At 44.1% G+C, this 19,480-nt stretch overlaps 2 protein-coding genes across 2 annotated transcripts in view; one reads left to right on the top strand and one right to left on the bottom strand.

Annotated features, from left to right (window-relative positions):
* Positions 1-10,039, bottom strand: part of LOC134059657 (synaptopodin-2) — a 39,493-nt gene extending 29,454 nt beyond the window's left edge. Inside the window, exon 1 of the mRNA XM_062516100.1 lies at positions 9,876-10,039. Within this exon, the coding sequence (XP_062372084.1) occupies positions 9,876-9,983 (108 nt within the window). The 5' untranslated portion in view covers positions 9,984-10,039. The remainder of the gene's footprint in view (positions 1-9,875) is intronic.
* A 3,981-nt stretch (positions 10,040-14,020) lies between these two features.
* Positions 14,021-19,480, top strand: part of sec24d (SEC24 homolog D, COPII coat complex component) — a 32,617-nt gene continuing 27,157 nt past the window's right edge. Inside the window, exons 1-4 of the mRNA XM_062516099.1 lie at positions 14,021-14,159; positions 16,205-16,384; positions 18,622-18,706; positions 19,131-19,267. Coding sequence (XP_062372083.1) covers positions 16,252-16,384; positions 18,622-18,706; positions 19,131-19,267 — 355 coding nt within the window. The 5' untranslated portion in view covers positions 14,021-14,159; positions 16,205-16,251. The remainder of the gene's footprint in view (positions 14,160-16,204; positions 16,385-18,621; positions 18,707-19,130; positions 19,268-19,480) is intronic.

Genomic DNA, 19,480 nt, shown 5'->3' with positions numbered 1-19,480 from the left:
TACAGGTGGTGCAGTATAGACAGTACAAGACATATAGAGCAGTGAATAAATTGGTATGGCTTACAGTCATATATAACTGAAATATAAATATGGGCATATGTGTGTGTTGGGTTATGGTGAGGGTGTGTGTTTAGTATTGGTGTGTGTGTGTGTGTGTGTGTGTGTGTGTGTGTATTGGGTTATGGTGAGGGTGTGTGTTGGGTTATGGATGGTGACAGTGTGTGTTGGATTATGGATGGTGAGAGTGTGTGTTGGGTTATGGTGAGGGTGTGTGTGTGTTGGGTGAGAGTGTGTGTGTTGGGGTATGGTGAGGGTGTGTGTGTGTGTTGGGTTATGGTGAGTGTGTGTTGGGTTATGGTGAGGGTGTGTGTTGGGTTATGGATGGTGATTGTGTGTGTTGGGTTATGGATGGTGAGTGTGTGTGTTGGGTTATGGATGATGAGTGTGTGTGTGTTGGGTTATGGATGGTGATTGTGTGTGTTGGGTTATGGATGGTGAGTGTGTGTGTTGGGTTATGGACAGTGTTGTTACTTTTCAGTAACTAGTTCAAAGTTCAGTTCACACACGTGCAAAGTGAACTGTTCACGTTCATAGTTCACCATTTTTAATTTTGAACTAGTTCAAATTCAGTTCATTTGAATGAAAATCTGTTTCTGACGGAATATAGGCTACAGCCACCTGTTGTTCTCATCTAATTGAGAATGTCCGTAATTGGGCTTTATTTCGCTGGGCAGATACATTTATTTTAGGTTTATGGCAGATACCGACACCTAATAGGCCTAAATGCGGCCGCGCATTTATTAATATTTAATAATAAATGCGTCAGCTGTGCATGCCTGACAGCGGACGAGTGTAGTTTTTACACCGGGAGTATGGAGGAGGCTGCCTTGCTGCATTACCTGCAGCAATGGAACTGTTCAGTGACATACTGTAGGGCTATTTGAACACGTTATAAATCCCTCTATCATCACTGACAAGTGCAGAATCCTTCCGCGATTGCATTCACATAGCAGCGGTTCTGTGTACAATGCATCCTGCGTAACGTGATCATGGCTAATGTAGTAAGGTAATGCAAGCTAGTTTAGGAGTGGCGCCCGCCCCGTGGGCAGTGAGTGTGACAACAACATACTGTTTCTAAATTGCCAGCAGATAGTGTCACTCGACTTCTCAGGACAAAATAAATTCCATAAAGTTTAATTGGACCTCAACAGTGACGTTCGTCGTTCATGTCACATAATCTGAGCGAATTCACGTTCAAATTCATTATTTACAAATGTGCTGCGTTCAGTTCAGCGTTCACAGAAAAATGAACGTGTTCTATGAACGCGTTGTTTTGAACTCGTTCATGCACAACACTGGTTATGGATGGTGATTGTGTGTGTTGGGTTATGGATGGTGATTGTGTGTGTTGGGTTATGGATGTCTGAGTGTGTGTGTTGGGTTATGGATGGTGATTGTGTGTGTTGGGTTATGGATGGTGATTGTGTGTGTTGGGTTATGGATGTCTGAGAGTGTGTGTTGGGTTATGGATGGTGAGTGTGTGTGTTGGGTTATGGATGGTGAGTGTGTGTGTGTTGGGTTATGGATGGTGAGTGTGTGTGTGTTGGGTTATGGATGGTGAGTGTGTGTGTGTTGGGTTATGGATGGTGAGTGTGTGTGAGGGTCTCCATAAGAAGCTCTGCATAAGAATCTCCGCTTTAGAACTTCTGAGTAAGAACCTTCGCATTAAAACCTCTACATTAGAACCTCTGCACTAGCACCTATATCTGCATTAGAAGAACCTCTGCATAAGAACAACCACATAAGAACTTCTGCATAAGAACATCTGCACTAGAACCTCTCAGCATTATAACCTCTGCACTAGAACCTCTCTGCATAAGAATATCTGCATAAGAATCTCCACTTTAGAACCTCTGCATTAGAACCTCTCTGCATCAGAACCTCTGCATAAGAATCTCCACTTTAGAATCTCCACTTTAGAACATTAGAACCTGTCAATGCTGCTTCAACAATCATAACAGGCTAAATCACCCTACAACATATCTGGCCAATCATAACAAACTAAATCACCCTACAACATATCTGGCCAATCATAGCAGGCTAAATCACCCTACAACATATCTGGCCAATCATAGCAGGCTAAATCACCCTACAACATATCTGGCCAATCATAACAGACTAAATCACCCTACAACATATCTGGCCAATCATAGCAGGCTAAATCAACCTACAACATATCTGGCCAATCATAGCAGGCTAAATCACCCTACAATATATCTGGCCAATCATAACAGGCTAAATCACCCTACAACATAGCTGGCCAATCAGAGCAGGCTAAATCACCCTACAACAACATATCTGGCCAATCATAACAGACTAAATCAACCTACAACATATCTGGCCAATCATAACAGACTAAATCAACCTACAACATACCTTGCCAATCATAACAGACTAAATCAACCTACAACATATCTAGCCAATCCTGAGTGTTGACAGCCATGCAGAGGGTCCTGTAGACACGTCAGTGTTTGCTCAGCCAGTGTAAATGTCTGAGTGATGAATACAGTGTTGAATCAACTCCCTGAGTGTTGAGACTCTGCAGACTACATCTCTGAGTGTTGAGTTGACTCTGCAGACTAAATCTCTGAGTGTTGAGTTGACTCTGCAGACTAAATCTCTGAGTGTTGAGTTGACTCTGCAGACTAAATCTCTGAGTGTTGAGTTGACTCTGCAGACTACATCTCTCAGTGTTGAATTGACTCTGCAGACTACATCTCTCAGTGTTGAATTGACTCTGCAGACTACATCTCTGAGTGTTGAGACTCTGCAGACTACATCTCTGAGTGTTGAAATGACTCTGCAGACTAAGTCTCTGAGTGTTGAAATGACTCTGCAGACTACATCTCTGAGTGTTGAGTTAACTGCCATGTCCCTGAGTGTTGAGTTAACTGCCATGTCCCTGAGTGTTGAGTTAACTGCCATGTCCCTGAGTGTGGAGACTCCATTTAACACAAGGCGTTGAGACTCCAGGCTGGATGTAGCAGAACGTAGTGCCACAAGATCTCGCGTCACAACATTTCTCATTAAGGTCATTGTGTGTGTGTGTGTGTGTGTGTGTGTGTGTGTGTGTGTGTGTGTGTGTGTGTGTGTGTGTCTGTGTGAGCACTGACAGCTGAGGGTCTCCCCTGGAATATCACAGCAGAGTGTAGTTCTGTGTTGTCACTCAGCAGCCATAGGATGACATCAGAAGAAATGTCCAGGGGTCTCTTATTCTACACACACACACACACACACACACTAACACACACACACACACACACACACACACTAACACACACACACACACACACACACACACACACACACAAACACACAAACACACACACACACACACACACAGACACACTCACAACGTCTGCTACAGACTTCCTCTGTTGTCAGTAGAGTGTGAAAAAGACACACTTACAAAGTTTCATGGCTGACATGAGGATGATGAACACATCACACACACATGAACACACATACAAACAGACGCACACACACACACACACACACACACACACACACACACAAACAGAGAGAGAGGAGAGAGAGAGAGAGAGAGAGAGATATTATCGGACAGAGAGTGCGACAGTGTTTCTGAAACACACACACACACACACACACACACACACACACACTAGCTCTTGGGATGACAGAGAGATGACAGGGCTGACTGAAGCCCATTAAATAAACAGAAGAGTTGAGCTGCTTCAACACCCCAGGGTCTCTGGAAGGAACACACACACACACACACACACACACACACACACACACACACACACAGCCAGGGTCTCTGAGAGGAGTATGGATTGGGCATTCACCTCACTACTGGACATACTGTATTTAACTCCCGACCTCACACACACACACACACACACACACACACACACACACACACACACACACACACACACACATACACACACACACACAGTGCCTGTGGGATGGACATGTACAGATTACAGATTTACAGATTAATTTATCTCAGTCTTCCTCCAGTGATCTGGACCATCAGAACCAGAACCATCAGAACCAGAACCTGACCCATTAGAACCAGAACTATCAGAAACAGAACCTGACCCATTAGAACCAGAACTATCAGAACCAGAACCTGACCCATTAGAACCAGAACTATCAGAACCAGAACCTGACCCATCAGAACCTGATCTTTGAACAGTTACATTTGAAAAATTCAGTGGTAACATTCCATTCTAATGGTAATTGCATTGTTGCCTTCGTCCAGTTCCACTGTATGTTCGCGGAGAACTACCTCCTCAGCCTGTTTATGATCGTTTTCAAACGCCAAAAACTCAAGGCTACCAGCAATCTGTTTGCAGACGTACGCAAACGTTCGCCTATAGGTGAGGCACCTCAGATCTCTGCTATCTGTGAAGATGGGAACTGGAATGTGTTGCAACTCAAATACTGGAGCCAGACAACATCAAGCCCTCCCTTCTCTCCCAACACACACACACACACACACCCCCCCACACACACACACACACACACACACATACACACACACCTGTGCAGGCACTGACAACACCCCCCCCCCCCCACACACACACACACACACCTGTGCAGGCACTGACAACACCCCCCCCCCCCCCCACACACACACACACACACACACACACCTGTGCAGGCACTGACAACACCCCCCCCCCCAACACACACACACACACACACACACACACACACACACACACCTGTGCAGGCACTGGCAGCGCCAAGGTCACTAGGTGCACATTCCTGCACTGAAGAGATCATGGCACTACATCAGAGTGTTGAGTTATTTTTCTATCTTGAAGAGATCTTATTTGCTTTGGGCCCTCCACACGGTACACACACAAACACACATGTGTTGATAAATGTTAGTTGTGGTAAAGTGTTGATAAATGCTAGTTATGGTAAAGTGTTGATGTTGATAAATGCTAGTTATGGTAAAGTGTTGATAAACGTTATGGTAAAGTGCTGATGAATGTTATGGTAAAGTGCTGATAAACGTTAGTTATGGTTAAGTGTTGATAAACGTTAGTTATGGTAAAGTGTTGATGAATGTTATGGTAAAGTGTTGATAAACGTCATGGTAAAGTGTTGATAAATGTTAGTTATGGCAAAGTGTTGATAAACGTTAGTTATGGTAAAGTGCTGATGAATGTTATGGTAAAGTGCTGAGAAAAGTTAGTTATGGTAAAGTGTTGATAAAGTTAGTTATGGTAAAGTGTTGATAAATGTTAGTTATGGTAAAGTGCTGAGAAACGATAGTTATGGTAAAGTGTTGATAAACGTTAGTTATGGTAAAGTGCTGATGAATGTTATGGTAAAGTGCTGAGAAAAGTTAGTTATGGTAAAGTGTTGATAAACGTTAGTTATGGTAAAGTGTTGATAAATGTTAGTTATGGTAAAGTGTTGATAAACGTTAGTTATGGTAAAGTGCTGATGAATGTTATGGTAAAGTGCTGAGAAAAGTTAGTTATGGTAAAGTGTTGATAAACGTTAGTTATGGTAAAGTGTTGATAAATGTTAGTTATGGTAAAGTGCTGAGAAATGATAGTTGTGGTAAAGTGCTGATGAATGTTAGTTATGGTAAAGTGCTGAGAAATGATAGTTGTGGTAAAGTGTTGATAAATGTTAGTTATGGTAAAGTGCTGAGAAATGATAGTTGTGGTAAAGTGTTGTACTAATTGTTAAATACAGACGCCGTACGCTGTGGGATTAAACAGGCCATTTTAGAACCGTCTCTTCAGTTACGCTGTGGGATTAAACGGGCCATTTTAGAACCGTCTCTTCAGTTACGCCGTGGGATTAAACGGGCCATTTTAGAACCGTCTCTTCAGTTACGCTGTGGGATTAAACGGGCCATTTTAGAACCGTCTCTTCAGTTACGCTGTGGGATTAAACGGGCCATTTTAGAACCGTCTCTTCAGTTACGCCGTGGGATTAAACAGGCCATTTTAGAACCGTCTCTTCAGTTACGCCGTGGGATTAAACGGGCCATTCTAGAACCGTCTCTTCAGTTACGGGCCGTGGGATTAAACGGGCCATTCTAGAACCTTCTCTTCAGTTAAGGGCCGTGGGATTAAACGGGCCATTTTAGAACCGTCTCTTCAGTTACGCCGTGGGATTAAACGGGCCATTCTAGAACCGTCTCTTCAGTTAAGGGTCGATGCTTTAATGTAATCACAGCTGAGTGGCTATGACAAAGGAGCTCTTTCTTTCTCCTCAGAACACAGAAGTGGCCTCACACACAGACAAACACACACACACATACACACACACACACACACACACACACACACACGTCCTGGAAGAGGAGCCACTCTTTATCACTCTTCTCTATTTAAGGCAAGACTCTCTGGGTTGTGACTACACAGGTGGGGCTCAACTTAATACACACACACACACACACACACACACACAAATACTGCAAGCACAGGCACATGTACACACACACTCACAGACACACAGGCACATGTACACACACACTCCTTGCTAAGGCCATAGATGTGGGGTAATTGGCATCAGTAGCCGCACAATGGAGGGGTGTGTATGGAAATCAACTCCACAACACAGACCTACAGAAATCAACATGTACACATTAAAGTGAAAGAACCTGCAGTGTGTTGAGATCCTCAAACTGAGAACCCAGAGCCTGCAGTGTGTTGACATCCTCAAACTTAGAACCCAGAGCCTGCAGTGTGTTGAGTTCCTCAAACTTAGAACCCAGAGCCTGCAGTGTGTTGAGATCCTCAAACTTAGAACCCAGAGCCTGCAGTAAGAGAGCCATCAGACACATGAACCAATCCCTGATGCTGCGTTCACATGAACCAATCCCTGATGCTGCGTTCACATGAACCAATCCCTGATGCTGCGTTCACATGAACCAATCCCTGATGCTGCGTTCACATGAACCAATCCCTGATGCTGCGTTCACATGAACCAATCCCTGATGCTGCGTTCACAGGAACCAGTCCCTGATGCTGCGTTCACATGAACCAATCCCTGATGCTGTGTTCATGTGCTATGGAAAAGATGATATTTTCCATTTGTGAACTGGTATTTACCAGTGTGTTGTGTTCATGTGCTTTTGTTGTCGTACTGTTGGGAAATTAGTAAATTGCCTGTCACTCGTTACTAGAAGACTCCTGTTTACTGCTAGCTAGCATATCGCTCTGGGTAGGTAACACCAAACCATAACGCTATTTTTAAAACTGACACTGAGTGTTAACACGTTATATCACGCTTTTGATGACACAACATTATTCAAATCTACCCTTGGGTACAATAAAAGTTACCTCACCTTACCTTACATCATTGTTTAGGCTACAAAAACTAAACTAAAAAAGTTAGTAGTGTACAATGTTGCCATTCATGGCTCTTGCGTTGCTCTCCACTATTTTGAAAAGGTCAAAGGTTATCTCACCCCGGCAACTCGTGCATCAAAATATTCCACGAATTGCCCAGTGGAAATATACCACATGAGGAGGCGTTCATGTGCATTTTTCACGTCGGCTTATGGTATTTACCATAATTACCATCGCACGTGAACGCACCATACGAGTCATGTCATCAGGCCCAGTCGGTGACACGCCCACTTCGGTTCTCAAGGGGGAAAAAAACTACAGCTCTGGAAAAAATTAAGAGACCTCTGTTCTTTTTCTGATGTCATCCTACGGGTTGCTGAGTGACATTCAAATGAGTTGAAGGTCATATTCAAATTTGCAATTGGTCTCTTAATTTTGAATATGGCTGTCAACTCATTCGAAGTTCACTCAACTACCACGATGACATCAGAAAAATGTGCAGTGGTCTTTAATTTGAAATGTTGGTTCACCAACAGGAAAGGAACTGGTTCTTTGTTGGTGGAAACAGACTATAAACCAATCACCGAGAGCCATCAGGCACCTGAACCAATCACTGACAATGTCCACAGAGGCCATTCTACAAGTAACTGTGCAGGTGGCATGTATTGGTGTGTGTGTGTAAATGCATGTGTGTGTGTGTGTGTGTGTGTGGGTATGTGTGAGTGCGCCCGCGTGCTTGTGCTTGTCCAGAAACAGCCTCTCACTCCTGGAGCATACACACACACACACACACACACACACACACACACACACACACACACAGCAGCCTAAAGGGACGTCCGTGTGCAGCAGTGGGCAGCGACTGCAGCAGCCTAAAGGGACGACACACACACACACACACACACACACACAGCAGCCTAAAGGGACGACCGTGTGCAGCAGTGGGCAGTGACTGCAGCAGCCTAAAGGGACGTCCGGCTGAGCTAAAGGGCAGCAGCTACACAGGGCAGCGAGAGGAACTACAACCAGAGGAACTACACACAGAGGAACTATAGACAGGGGAACTACACACAGAGGAACTACACACAGAGGAACTACAGAGGAACTACACACAGAGGAACTACACACAGAGGAACTATAGACAGGGGAACAACAGCATACAGACAGAGGAACTACAAACATGAACTACAGACACAAAACTACAGACAGGGGAACTACAGACCGGGAGACAAAAACAAGAACTGCCACTCAGCACGGCCTTCAGCCATTCTGCTTTCACCACCTCAAGATCCAGGACACACAGATCCTTCACAGATCAGCACTCACACACACAGGACAAACAGATCCTTCACAGATCAGCACTCACACACAGGACACACAGATCCCTCACAGATCAGCACTCACACACAGGACACACAGATCCTTCACAGATCAGCACTCACACACAGGACACATAGATCCTTCAGAGATCAGCATTCACACACCCAATCATCCAATCACATCACACATCGTTCATGGAGGAGGGCGAGAGATGAAGAGGCTGAGCACGGGTCAACATGGAGCTGGACAAAATGTTTATCTTTTTATCTGAATTTTGTCAGTCTGACATTAACTTGTTTCCCGCCACCAAAGCACAGCCAGTGACTGTTTAGCTGTTCCATAAACACAGAACACACAGCACCGACCGGGGTCAGGCTATCCATCTGCAAAACACGAGCTTCATCTCCGCGAGCTGACCCCAAAGCATTAATAACCGCGCGCTCATCTCCGTCCAGCCCGCGAGAGCTTGTTTAGAAAATGTGCACGAGTGATAACGGAACGCTCATTCTCTGCCCACGAGCTCCTCTTGGCTTTACCATATAAGGGCGCAGGGTCTCGAGCTGGTGCGAGTGGCGCGCGAGGGCTGGATAGTCCGTTTAGACAAAAACAAGCTCGCTCGCCTTTTCAAATCAATTAAGTGCCGCGTGATGACTCATGTAGGAGGTCCGCTCACAGGATTAAGTGTGGAAATAACCCACTGCACGAGCTGATCAGATGAAGTTAGCCTACCTGTCCACATATAAATTCAGCTCCCAACTTCGCACTACACAGAACATTCTACTGCGGCCACTTTCTCCGTTGTATGTACTATATATGTAAATATAGTCAACACAATCAAAACCTACTTGAAACAATCTTCCTATAATAGCATAAAACTGTTCTGGTGGTAATATATGGCCAAGTTCCCATTCAACATTTCCAAGCATCCAAATTTAAGAGAGTTTCATATCAGCATTACACAGGTGATCCACACACGCAGCATAGCCTCGAGCTCTACTGACTGAACAGATAAAACAATGTCCATCCTTAAACATCCTCAAAAGGCTATGATCTGACTACTTTATTAGACGATCACCAAGACCACTAATAGCAGCATGCAACAAATAAAACAATACGTTCTTCTTCTACTTCTTATTCTTATTAGAAGTAGTAGGTGTAGTAGTAGTAGTATAATTATTATTGTTATTATTATTATTATTTTACCTGGTCGATTTGTATGGGGCGGTGCGCGTCCCCGTCGCTCTGGCGGAGACTGAATCCCCAGGGCGCGCCCCCGCGCACTGTCAGGCAGAAGTAATCCCCCGTGCCCATGCTACGGAGCTCTCGGCCCGCCAACGGGCATCAAGTGGCGTAGGAACGAGATGACTCCGAACTCCTCGCTGAAGCGCGAGCAACGGACTCCAGGAGGCTCGCGCTTCCCACCGACCCATACCAGCGACCTCGCGGGTCCGGCCCGCTCCGACGTCACGGGGAGGAACCGGCCAAATAAGTCCATCTGCAGAAGAAAACTAAATACACACACATTCTCTCTCTCTCTCTCTCTCTCTCTCTCTCTCTCTCTCTCTCTCTCTCTCTCTCTCTCTCTCTCTCTCTCTCTCTCTCTCTCTCTCACACACACACACACACACACACACACTGGAAGGATGCCAAACTCTGCGTATTGTGGTACCCATGAGCGGCTAAGTGTTCCCCCCTGTTGCGCATGTTGTCAATAAGTGAAAGTAGCTAATGCGACTTCCTGTTCAAATAAAAAGACGTCTAGTGCCAAAAGAAGGAAAGTCTTCCACCGAAATGTAATAGCCAGCTGTTTAGATAGAGAGATAGATAGATAGATAGATAGATAGATAGATAGATATACAGACAGATAGATAGATAGATATACATGTATATACAGACAGACAGATAGATAGATAGATAGATAGATAGACAGATAGATAGATATACAGATAGATAGATAGATAGATATACAGACAGATAGATAGATAGATAGATATACAGACAGATAGATAGATAGATAGATTAGATTAGATTCAACTTTATACTTTCACACTTTCAGAAGTAGGTACAACCAGCATAATGAAATGCAGTATAACATATAACCAGTAGTGTAATAATTAAAAAGTGTTTATATTCTTTATAGCAGTACATACAAATACATAAAACACAGAATGCAGCATGATCCATTATGTGTACAGTGCATTGAGTTGTGAGTAATCGGACAGTCCATAGTCCATATATGATAGAAACAGAATACAGTATAGTCAGATGAAGTGCATTGATGAGGTGCATTAGGATAAATACATAGATAGATAGATACTTTATTGATCCCCAAGGGGAAATTCAAGATTCAAAATTTCCAAAATTCAAATTCAAAAATAGATAGATAGATACAGTAGATAGATAGATAGATAGATAGAACTTTAAGACCTAAATAGACACAAATAAACTAGAGGAATTGTCAGACTTTGAAGCAGTATGGAAGATGATCACAGTCACTGAACAGTTGAAGCCATGTTTGTGTGCGCTGTCAGATCACAGTCACTGAACAGTTGAAGCCATGTTCGTGTGCGCTGTCAAAGCCATGTTCGTGTGCGTTATGGAACCTATATGTTCGGGCTCGGCTACAGGCTCTGGCTCCAACTGGATCAGTGCAACTGAGTAGTGACAGCCTAGATGAGCCTTCCATCAATCCAAACATGAACCATTTGCTGATTTGATGTGCTTGTTCAAAAAAAAAAAAAAAAATAATAATTTCCACTCAGGGATCAATAAAGTACAGTACCTATCTGTCTATCTGTCTATCTATCTACTGTACATGCCACACACTTCCTGCAGGTCATGGCAGCCCTAACTCAGCATTGTTAGCTGGCCTTCCTGCTAGCACAGTGAGACCATTAGCCTACTGATGATCCCTACAGCAGCTAGAATTAAATTCAGATCCCTCGCTTACTGGATCTGCGCCTTGCTATCTGAATTCCATGATCCGGCTCGTTTACTGGACCGTGGCCCTCTGATGAGCGTCTGCTATTTGTCCAAATTGGCTGACATCACAACAAGCCCATTTAATGGAAGGAGGAGAGATAAGCGAAATATTGTCTATTTATTAAGCATTTATTATGATGGTGATATGTTCTTGTTAATGAAAATGTCATGATTAATTATGAATGGAGTGAAATTATTTACATTTTGAAATAATAGTGCCTTTTTGACACCAGGACCAAAATACTATGATTTTTTGGGGGGAATTTATAAGAAGATTTGTACATGCTATTAAATGAAAGTAAAAATAAATTCAAAAATAAATAAATTGTATGATGTTTTAATCCTAAAGGATTAATAAAAAACCACATAAAAAAAAATGGATGACACTCCAATGTCTTGGTTTCCAGGAAGCTAGTGTGACGTAAGTCTTCAGCCAGCAATGCATCTTATTGCACACCCAAGCCAGCGGTGAATCTTATTGCGCACCCAAGCCAGTGATGCAACTGTCACCCTGCACTCCACTTCCATTGAGCATTGCGCCCCCTAGTGCTTCAGAATAGGTGTGGTCAGGTGCTTCAGAATAGGTGTGGTCAGGTGCTTCAGAATAGGTGTGGTCAGGTGCTTCAGAATAGGTGTGGTCACGTGCTTTAAGATAGGTGTGGTCAGGTGCTTCAGAATAGGTGTGGTCACGTGCTTTAGGATAGGTGTGGTCAGGTGCTTCAGAATAGGTGTGGTCACGTGCTTTAGGATAGGTGTGGTCAGGTGCTTTAGAATAGGTGTGGTCACGTGCTATAGGATAGGTGTGGTCAGGTGCTTCATCCAAAAATTGCTGTCTTACGCCCACCAGAAATCATTACGCCACTGACCAAGATAACTGGTCTGTAGCGAAAGGCACACATAAAGCACAGCTGATTTCTTCAAATGCGCTGACGGTGTAAATACAGCTGTGCTGTAGTGGGCTGCTGGCTCTTAAAGGAAATGACAGACATCACTCTCGTTGATTTAAAGGATGTTACACACACACAAACACACACATACTGTAGCTGATTAAGTTGATTTAAAGGATGTTACACACACACACACACACACACACACACACAGACACACACATACTGTAGCTGATTAAGTTGATTGAAAGGATGTTACACACACACACACACAGACACACACATACTGTAGCTGATTAAGTTGATTTAAAGGATGTTACACACACACACACACACACACACACACACACTGTAGCTGATTAAGGAACACAAGAACACACACACACACACACACACACACACACACACACACAGACCCACACACTGTAGCTGATTAAGAAACACAAGAACAGCCCTTTTGAACAATGCAGCCGGCGTCTTATCCACTTCCATTTAATATTCGGTTAAATTCCCTTATCAATAAAATCTTATGAGACTCCAATCAGATTTTGGAGCCTAAATCCCATAGGATTGTTGCTATTGTAATCCCATGGGATTGTTGCTTTTGTAATCCTATAGGATTGTTGCCATTGTAATCCCATAGGATTGTTGCTATTGTAATCCCATAGGATTGTTGCTATTGTAATCCCATAGGATTGTTGCTAATGTAATCCCATAGGATTGTTGCTATTGTAATCCCATAGGATTGTTGCCATTGTAATCCAATAGGATTTTGGTTCCAAAATCTGATTGCAATCCTATAGGATGTTTTGATAAGGATTATTGACAATGTTGTTGTTATTATTATTAGATAATTGTATGTGATTAGGCCAAGTCGCGATAATGTCCATCATCTGTTGATGCCTTTGGTATTACTAGGCAGAGAGTAATTAATTATCAATTAGGCCTATCTATTTTCTCTGTCTCTAAAACGTTATTCGAACACGTTTGCAACATTTTGTTGCCACTATCCGTCATTATTGGTAATGACTTAACATATATCATAAAATGGTGTTCATATTTTGAGTGTTTTATGTACCCATTAATCAAAAGCAGTTGTTAACTTGCACTACGGCCTTTAACATAATAGAACGAAACGCATACAGTACTTGCTATTTCCTCATATCCCTGCTCATTACTGATAAACATACACAAGTAGACTAAGTAGATAGATAGATAGATAGATAGTGGTTTTAAAACGGGATTTGTAACGTTTGTAACATTAGGCAGCAAAATGAGGCCGCAGCCAGTATCGCAGCCCATAGAGATTCTCTCATCTCCTTCTTCCCCGTCAGTAATACGGGGCTGCGCTACAAAAACATGCCACAGCAACATCTGTGCGCATCTGAGCAGTCTGCTGCCTGTCTGCTGCGTCTGACGCGGCGCAGTGCGCACTATGGCCTCGGCTGCTGACGTGTAGGGTCTCCCCTCCTGCACGCATGCGCAGTCGCCCCGGAGAAGGACGCGCTGCGCTGCGCATCGGTGCCGGTGGCGTGCGGGAGTTTGACGTGGCACTACTGTGCACTTTCTGGATTCCGAGCGAAGCAGACGCTGCCCAGTCTCCCATTCTACTACTTAGGTAAATAACGACACTTACAAAAAACTAACATCCCAATAAGGAAATGCATGAAGCAATGTGTATTTTCAGTATGGAGAGGTTTGTGATTGCGTTCCGTAGGATTAATCGTTAAGGAAAAGTTTAACATCTTGGCTATTTCCGCGTCGTGATCCAGAGAAGCATCATCCTCCTCACAGCTGTCTGTAGGTGAAGTTTTGTGTGTTGTTGTCTCGTAGTGCTGGCGATGCATTGTAGCCAGACATGTCGGCTGTTTCACTCTGTAGTCTGTTTAATTCAGTGACTAGAAACGGAAATGTGCCGTTTGGCTCATTTGTTGATGGTGATGTAATTTCGCCCTCATAACGGTCTTTGACGTGGCATATGGGTGCGAAGCTGGCCGACACAGAAACACACTGCACCGCTGGATGCCACGGGAGACGTGGAAGTGGAAGAGGAGACGTGGAAGTCCAATTTCCCGTGTATCTGTCCAGGCAGTAGGACATGCTTTGCACTCTCTACTAGACTCTCTGATAAGAAGCGGTTATCATCCGCCGTCCCCAGCGGTCTGTGGCCAGGTAAACTCAGCACTGTGCCACAGTGAAAACAAACGCAACTCTTCCTCTGAACAGAAACGCAATTATATTGTTCAGGTCGCTACTTTAATTGATGCAGTGCCACTGATTCACTGCATTGGGCTCGCACATTTAAATGCAGTTTGTGATTGACTCATAAGCAGGCGCCAAGCCATACACACCTACAGTAGGCCCGTTAATCGCCGGTGTTGCCTGCTGTTGGTGAAGGCTACGGAGACTTTACATGTGTTGCTAGTTGGTAACTAATTCTAAACTGTTGTCAAGTGCTCACATACAGTCAAAGCGTTGAAGAGTTCCATATTAAGACTAGAGTAGGCTATTTACAAGGTGTTTTGTGTGTGTGTGTCTGTATTTGTGTATTTGTGTGTGTGTGTGTGTGTGTGTGTGTGTGTGTGTGTGTGTGTGTGTGTGTGTGTGTGTGTGTGTCTGTGTCTGTGTCAGTGTCAGGGTGTGTTGTCATAGTCAGCAGCTGATTGTGTTATCACAAATGACTCTTTATCTCAATCATACAGTTCAATCTCAAAGGTCCCATTTCCACGTGTTAGGGGAGAGAGTTAGGAAACACATTACCTCAGGAGTCAGTGTGTGTGTGTGTGTGTGTGTGTGTGTGTGTGTGTGTGTGTGTGTGTCTCTTTCAGTTTTGAGATGTGTCACACACACACACACACACTGGAAGTGTATATCTGTAGTAAAGGTGAGTTAGCATATATGCCAACCTCAGATACCCCTTACATGAACTCACTCACATGCGCCCCCCCCCCACCCCCCCCCCCCCCCCCCGACACACACACAAACACACACACATGCCCTCCACCAAAACACACACACACACACACACACACACACCTTCCTTCAATACAAACACAGAGACGCACTAGGCACTGTAGCATACACACACCCTTGACAGCGCACAGAGGGATTCAAATCACCCTTTATAGTGAAGAGACCCTAAACCTCCTGCACAGGAAGGAGTTTCCAAACCTGACCACACACACACTCTTTTAACTGCAGCCACCGTAATGGACACAGATATTACTATAAAGCCTGACCACACACACTCTTTTAACTGCACACACCTTTATGGAATCAGATATTATTACAAGACCACTCACCTGATCTGAGTCTCTGGGTAAACTTCAGTCCAGCAGCTCACATACTGTAGACAGCAGGAGGTCAGCACTGTTAGTGACGCTGAGGAACTCCAGTTCAGTGATGGAGACAATAGCGCGTTATCAAGATTCCCATACGGTCAGGTAGGGTAGTAGGTGTGTGTGTGTGTCTGTGTGTGTGTGTAGGTGTGATGTCCTGACTCTGTATAAATGTGTGTGTGTGAGTAGGTGTGTTTGTGTGCGTGTGAGTGTGCGTGTAGGTAGGTGTGTGTATGCGTGGGTGCCATGTCCTAACGTGCCTGTGACGAGCATGTGTGTGTGTGTGTGTGCCATGTCCTGATGTGTGTGTGTATGTGCTCTGCAGGTTTTCTCCGGGTTGCCAGATTGGCATGAGAAGAATCCCCTGACACCATGAGCCAGCAGGGATATGTCGCGGCCCCCCCTTACTCTCAGGCCCCGCCCGGGATGGGGGGGTACCCCACCGGCCAGCCCATGTACGGGCACTACGGAGCCCCCCCACAAGCCTTCTCCGCCCCACCCACAGGTAATGCCAACACACCTGGATCTCTACAGGTAACACTAACACACACCTGGGTCCCTACAGGTAACACTAACACACACCTGGATCCCTACAGGTAACACTAATACACACCTGGGTCTCTACAGGTAACACTAACACACACCTGGGTCTCTACAGGTAACACTAATACACAGCTGGATCTATACAGGTAATGCCAACACACCTGGGTCCCTACAGGTAACACTAACACACATCTGGGTCTCTACAGGTAACACTAACACACACCTGGGTCTCTACAGGTAACACTAACACACACCTGGGTCTCTACAGGTAACACTAATACACAGCTGGATCTATACAGGTAATGCCAACACACCTGGGTCTCTACAGGTAACACTAACACACACCTGGGTCTTTACAGGTAACACTAACACACACCTGGGTCTCTACAGGTAACACTAATACACAGCTGGATCTATACAGGTAACGCTAACACACCTGGATCACTACAGGTAGCACTAACACACACCTGAATCCCTACAGGTAACGCTAACACAGCTGGGTCCCTACAGGTAATACTAACACACACCTGGGTCTCTATAGGTAACGCTAACACACCTGGATCCCTACAGGTAAAATCATTCAGGTCAGATTAACACACCTGAGAGGTATTTCACAAAAGCTGGATGAGGGATTAAACAGGATTTTGTCAAAAGCAAAGGCACACAAGGTATCCTGGGATTGCTTCTGTGCAGATAGCCTGGTCCCGCCCACCCATGCTAACAGCCAGGCTTAGCTAATTATCACGTTATTATGGGCTCTTATTAACGGTCACTCCAGTCAGACCCCCACATGTTTCCAAGACCTTTACTGTATGTATGTGTACTATTTTCTATATTTATTTGCTTGCAAAACACCACAGCAAGTCTACATAATACCAGAGGGTTATCATGCTAATTGTAATAGTGATTTGATCATTATTTCTTGATACAGTCATTGCTTACTCCTTCTGTTGATAGACATTTGGTCAATAGCCTACTGAAGTACAGTAAAATAGTAAAATAGAATGCATATTTTTAAAGGTGATTTCAATGAATTTGGTTGCAGAAACAGTATAAATTCATATAAAGTCACAGACTCTTTTTTTGATGACTGTGTGCTTAGATGAGGAAGCACTCACACGTGTGATTCAGTGGGTCAGCCACGTCTACTCTGTTTTCTGTAGTCAGTATCAAAAGCTGTTAATTTAATGAATGAATTTAGAGGAAAACCAAGAACACACACAACCTGTTTTCTGAATGATTTACACTTGACCTCGTCGATCCTACTCATCCTGACCTGGCCTTCGTGAAACCTGCTGAGCTAAGATGACCAGACAACACTGCTGTACTGTAGGTCAAGTGTCGCTTTAGCACTTATCTGGGATTTCTCAATTCTAGTTTTGTGAAATACCACTCTGAGTTTCCACAAGCTAACACACCTGGGTTTCCACAGGTAAGGCTAACACACCTGGGCTTGAACAGATCACACTAATGGTTTTACACCCGTTTCCTTCGCGTGTCAAGTCTGTGTGTGATACGTGTGTGTTGTGTTCCATTTCTGCGTGTTGTTGAGTGTGTTGTGTTGATGAGTGTGTGTGTGTGTTGTGTTGATGAGTGTGTTTTGTGTTGATGAGTGTGTGTTGTGTTGATGAGTGTGTTTTGTGTTGATGAGTGTGTGTTGTGTTGTTGAGTTTGTTTTGTGTTGATGAGTGTGTGTTGTGTTGATGAGTGTGTTTTGTGTTGTTGAGTGTGTGTTGTGTTGATGAGTGTGTTGTGTTGATGAGTGTGTTTTGTGTTGTTGAGTGTGTTTTGTGTTGTTGAGTGTGTTTTGTGTTGATGAGTGTGTGTTGTGTTGACGAGTGTGTGTTGTGTTGACGAGTGTGTGTTGTGTTGTTGAGTGTGTGTTGTGTTGACGAGTGTGTGTTGTGTTGATGAGTGTGTGTTGTGTTGATGAGTGTGTGTTGTGTTGATGAGTGTGTGTTGTGTTGATGAGTGTGTGTTGTGTTGATGAGTGTGTGTTTTGTTGATGAGTGTGTGTTGTGTTGATGAGTGTGTGTTTTGTTGATGAGTGTGTGTTGTGTTGATGAGTGTGTGTTTTGTTGATGAGTGTGTGTTTTGTTGATGAGTGTGTGTTGTGTTGATGAGTGTGTGTTTTGTTGATGAGTGTGTGTTTTGTTGATGAGTGTGTGTTGTGTTGATGAGTGTGTGTTTACCTTCCAGGTGTTGCCAATGGGCCAGTAGCCACGCCCCCTCCTGTGTCTCAGTACGGATCACCACTACAACAGAATGGAGCTCACACACAGAGGTACACACACACACACACACAGAGGTACACACACACACACACACATTCAGACATACACATATAGACAGACAAACAGAAACACATAAAGAGACACACACACACACACACACACAAATACTCACACACTGTGTTGCTAGGCTGACAGTGCAGGAGAATCCTGGATTGTGAGGGCAGAAGATACACACACACACACACACACACACACACACACACACACACACACACACACACACACACACATGATATTGCACACACACAATTTAATTACACACACATGGTGTAATGATTTAATTTGATTGTTTATTTGCACAAACATGGCGTAATGATTTAATTTGATTGTTAAATTGCACAAACATGGTGTAATGATTTTATTTGATTGTTTGATTTGGTGGATAAATGTCTGATTGGTCCATCTCTCTCCCAGGTTCCCACCCCCTGCGGCAGGCCCCGCCCCCTATGGCCAGCCCCCTCAGGCGTCCTATCAGAGCGCGGCCCCCCAGGCTCCGCCCCCCACCCAGCAGCTGGCCAATCAGATGGGAGCCATGCAGATCGGTGGCTATGGTTAGTGCTAGTTCTGCCTGGGAAACAGAGCATTAAAGCAGAGTTATGGAAGGATTTGGCAATAGTTACTTAATCGTTATTTGAAGATTTGCCAATAGCTCCTTAAACGTTATTTAAAGATTTGCCAATAGTTACTTAAATGTTTGGTATGTGTTTAGTATGAGTAGCTAGTTTTGATATAATTTTCAAATCCGTTTTAGTGGTAAAGGTCCT

This window comes from Sardina pilchardus, chromosome 16 (assembly GCF_963854185.1).
Source record: "Sardina pilchardus chromosome 16, fSarPil1.1, whole genome shotgun sequence".
Lineage (NCBI taxonomy): Eukaryota > Metazoa > Chordata > Actinopteri > Clupeiformes > Clupeidae > Sardina > Sardina pilchardus.
Note: the sequence above shows the minus strand (reverse complement) of the source record. Positions and strands in the feature narration are given on the sequence as shown.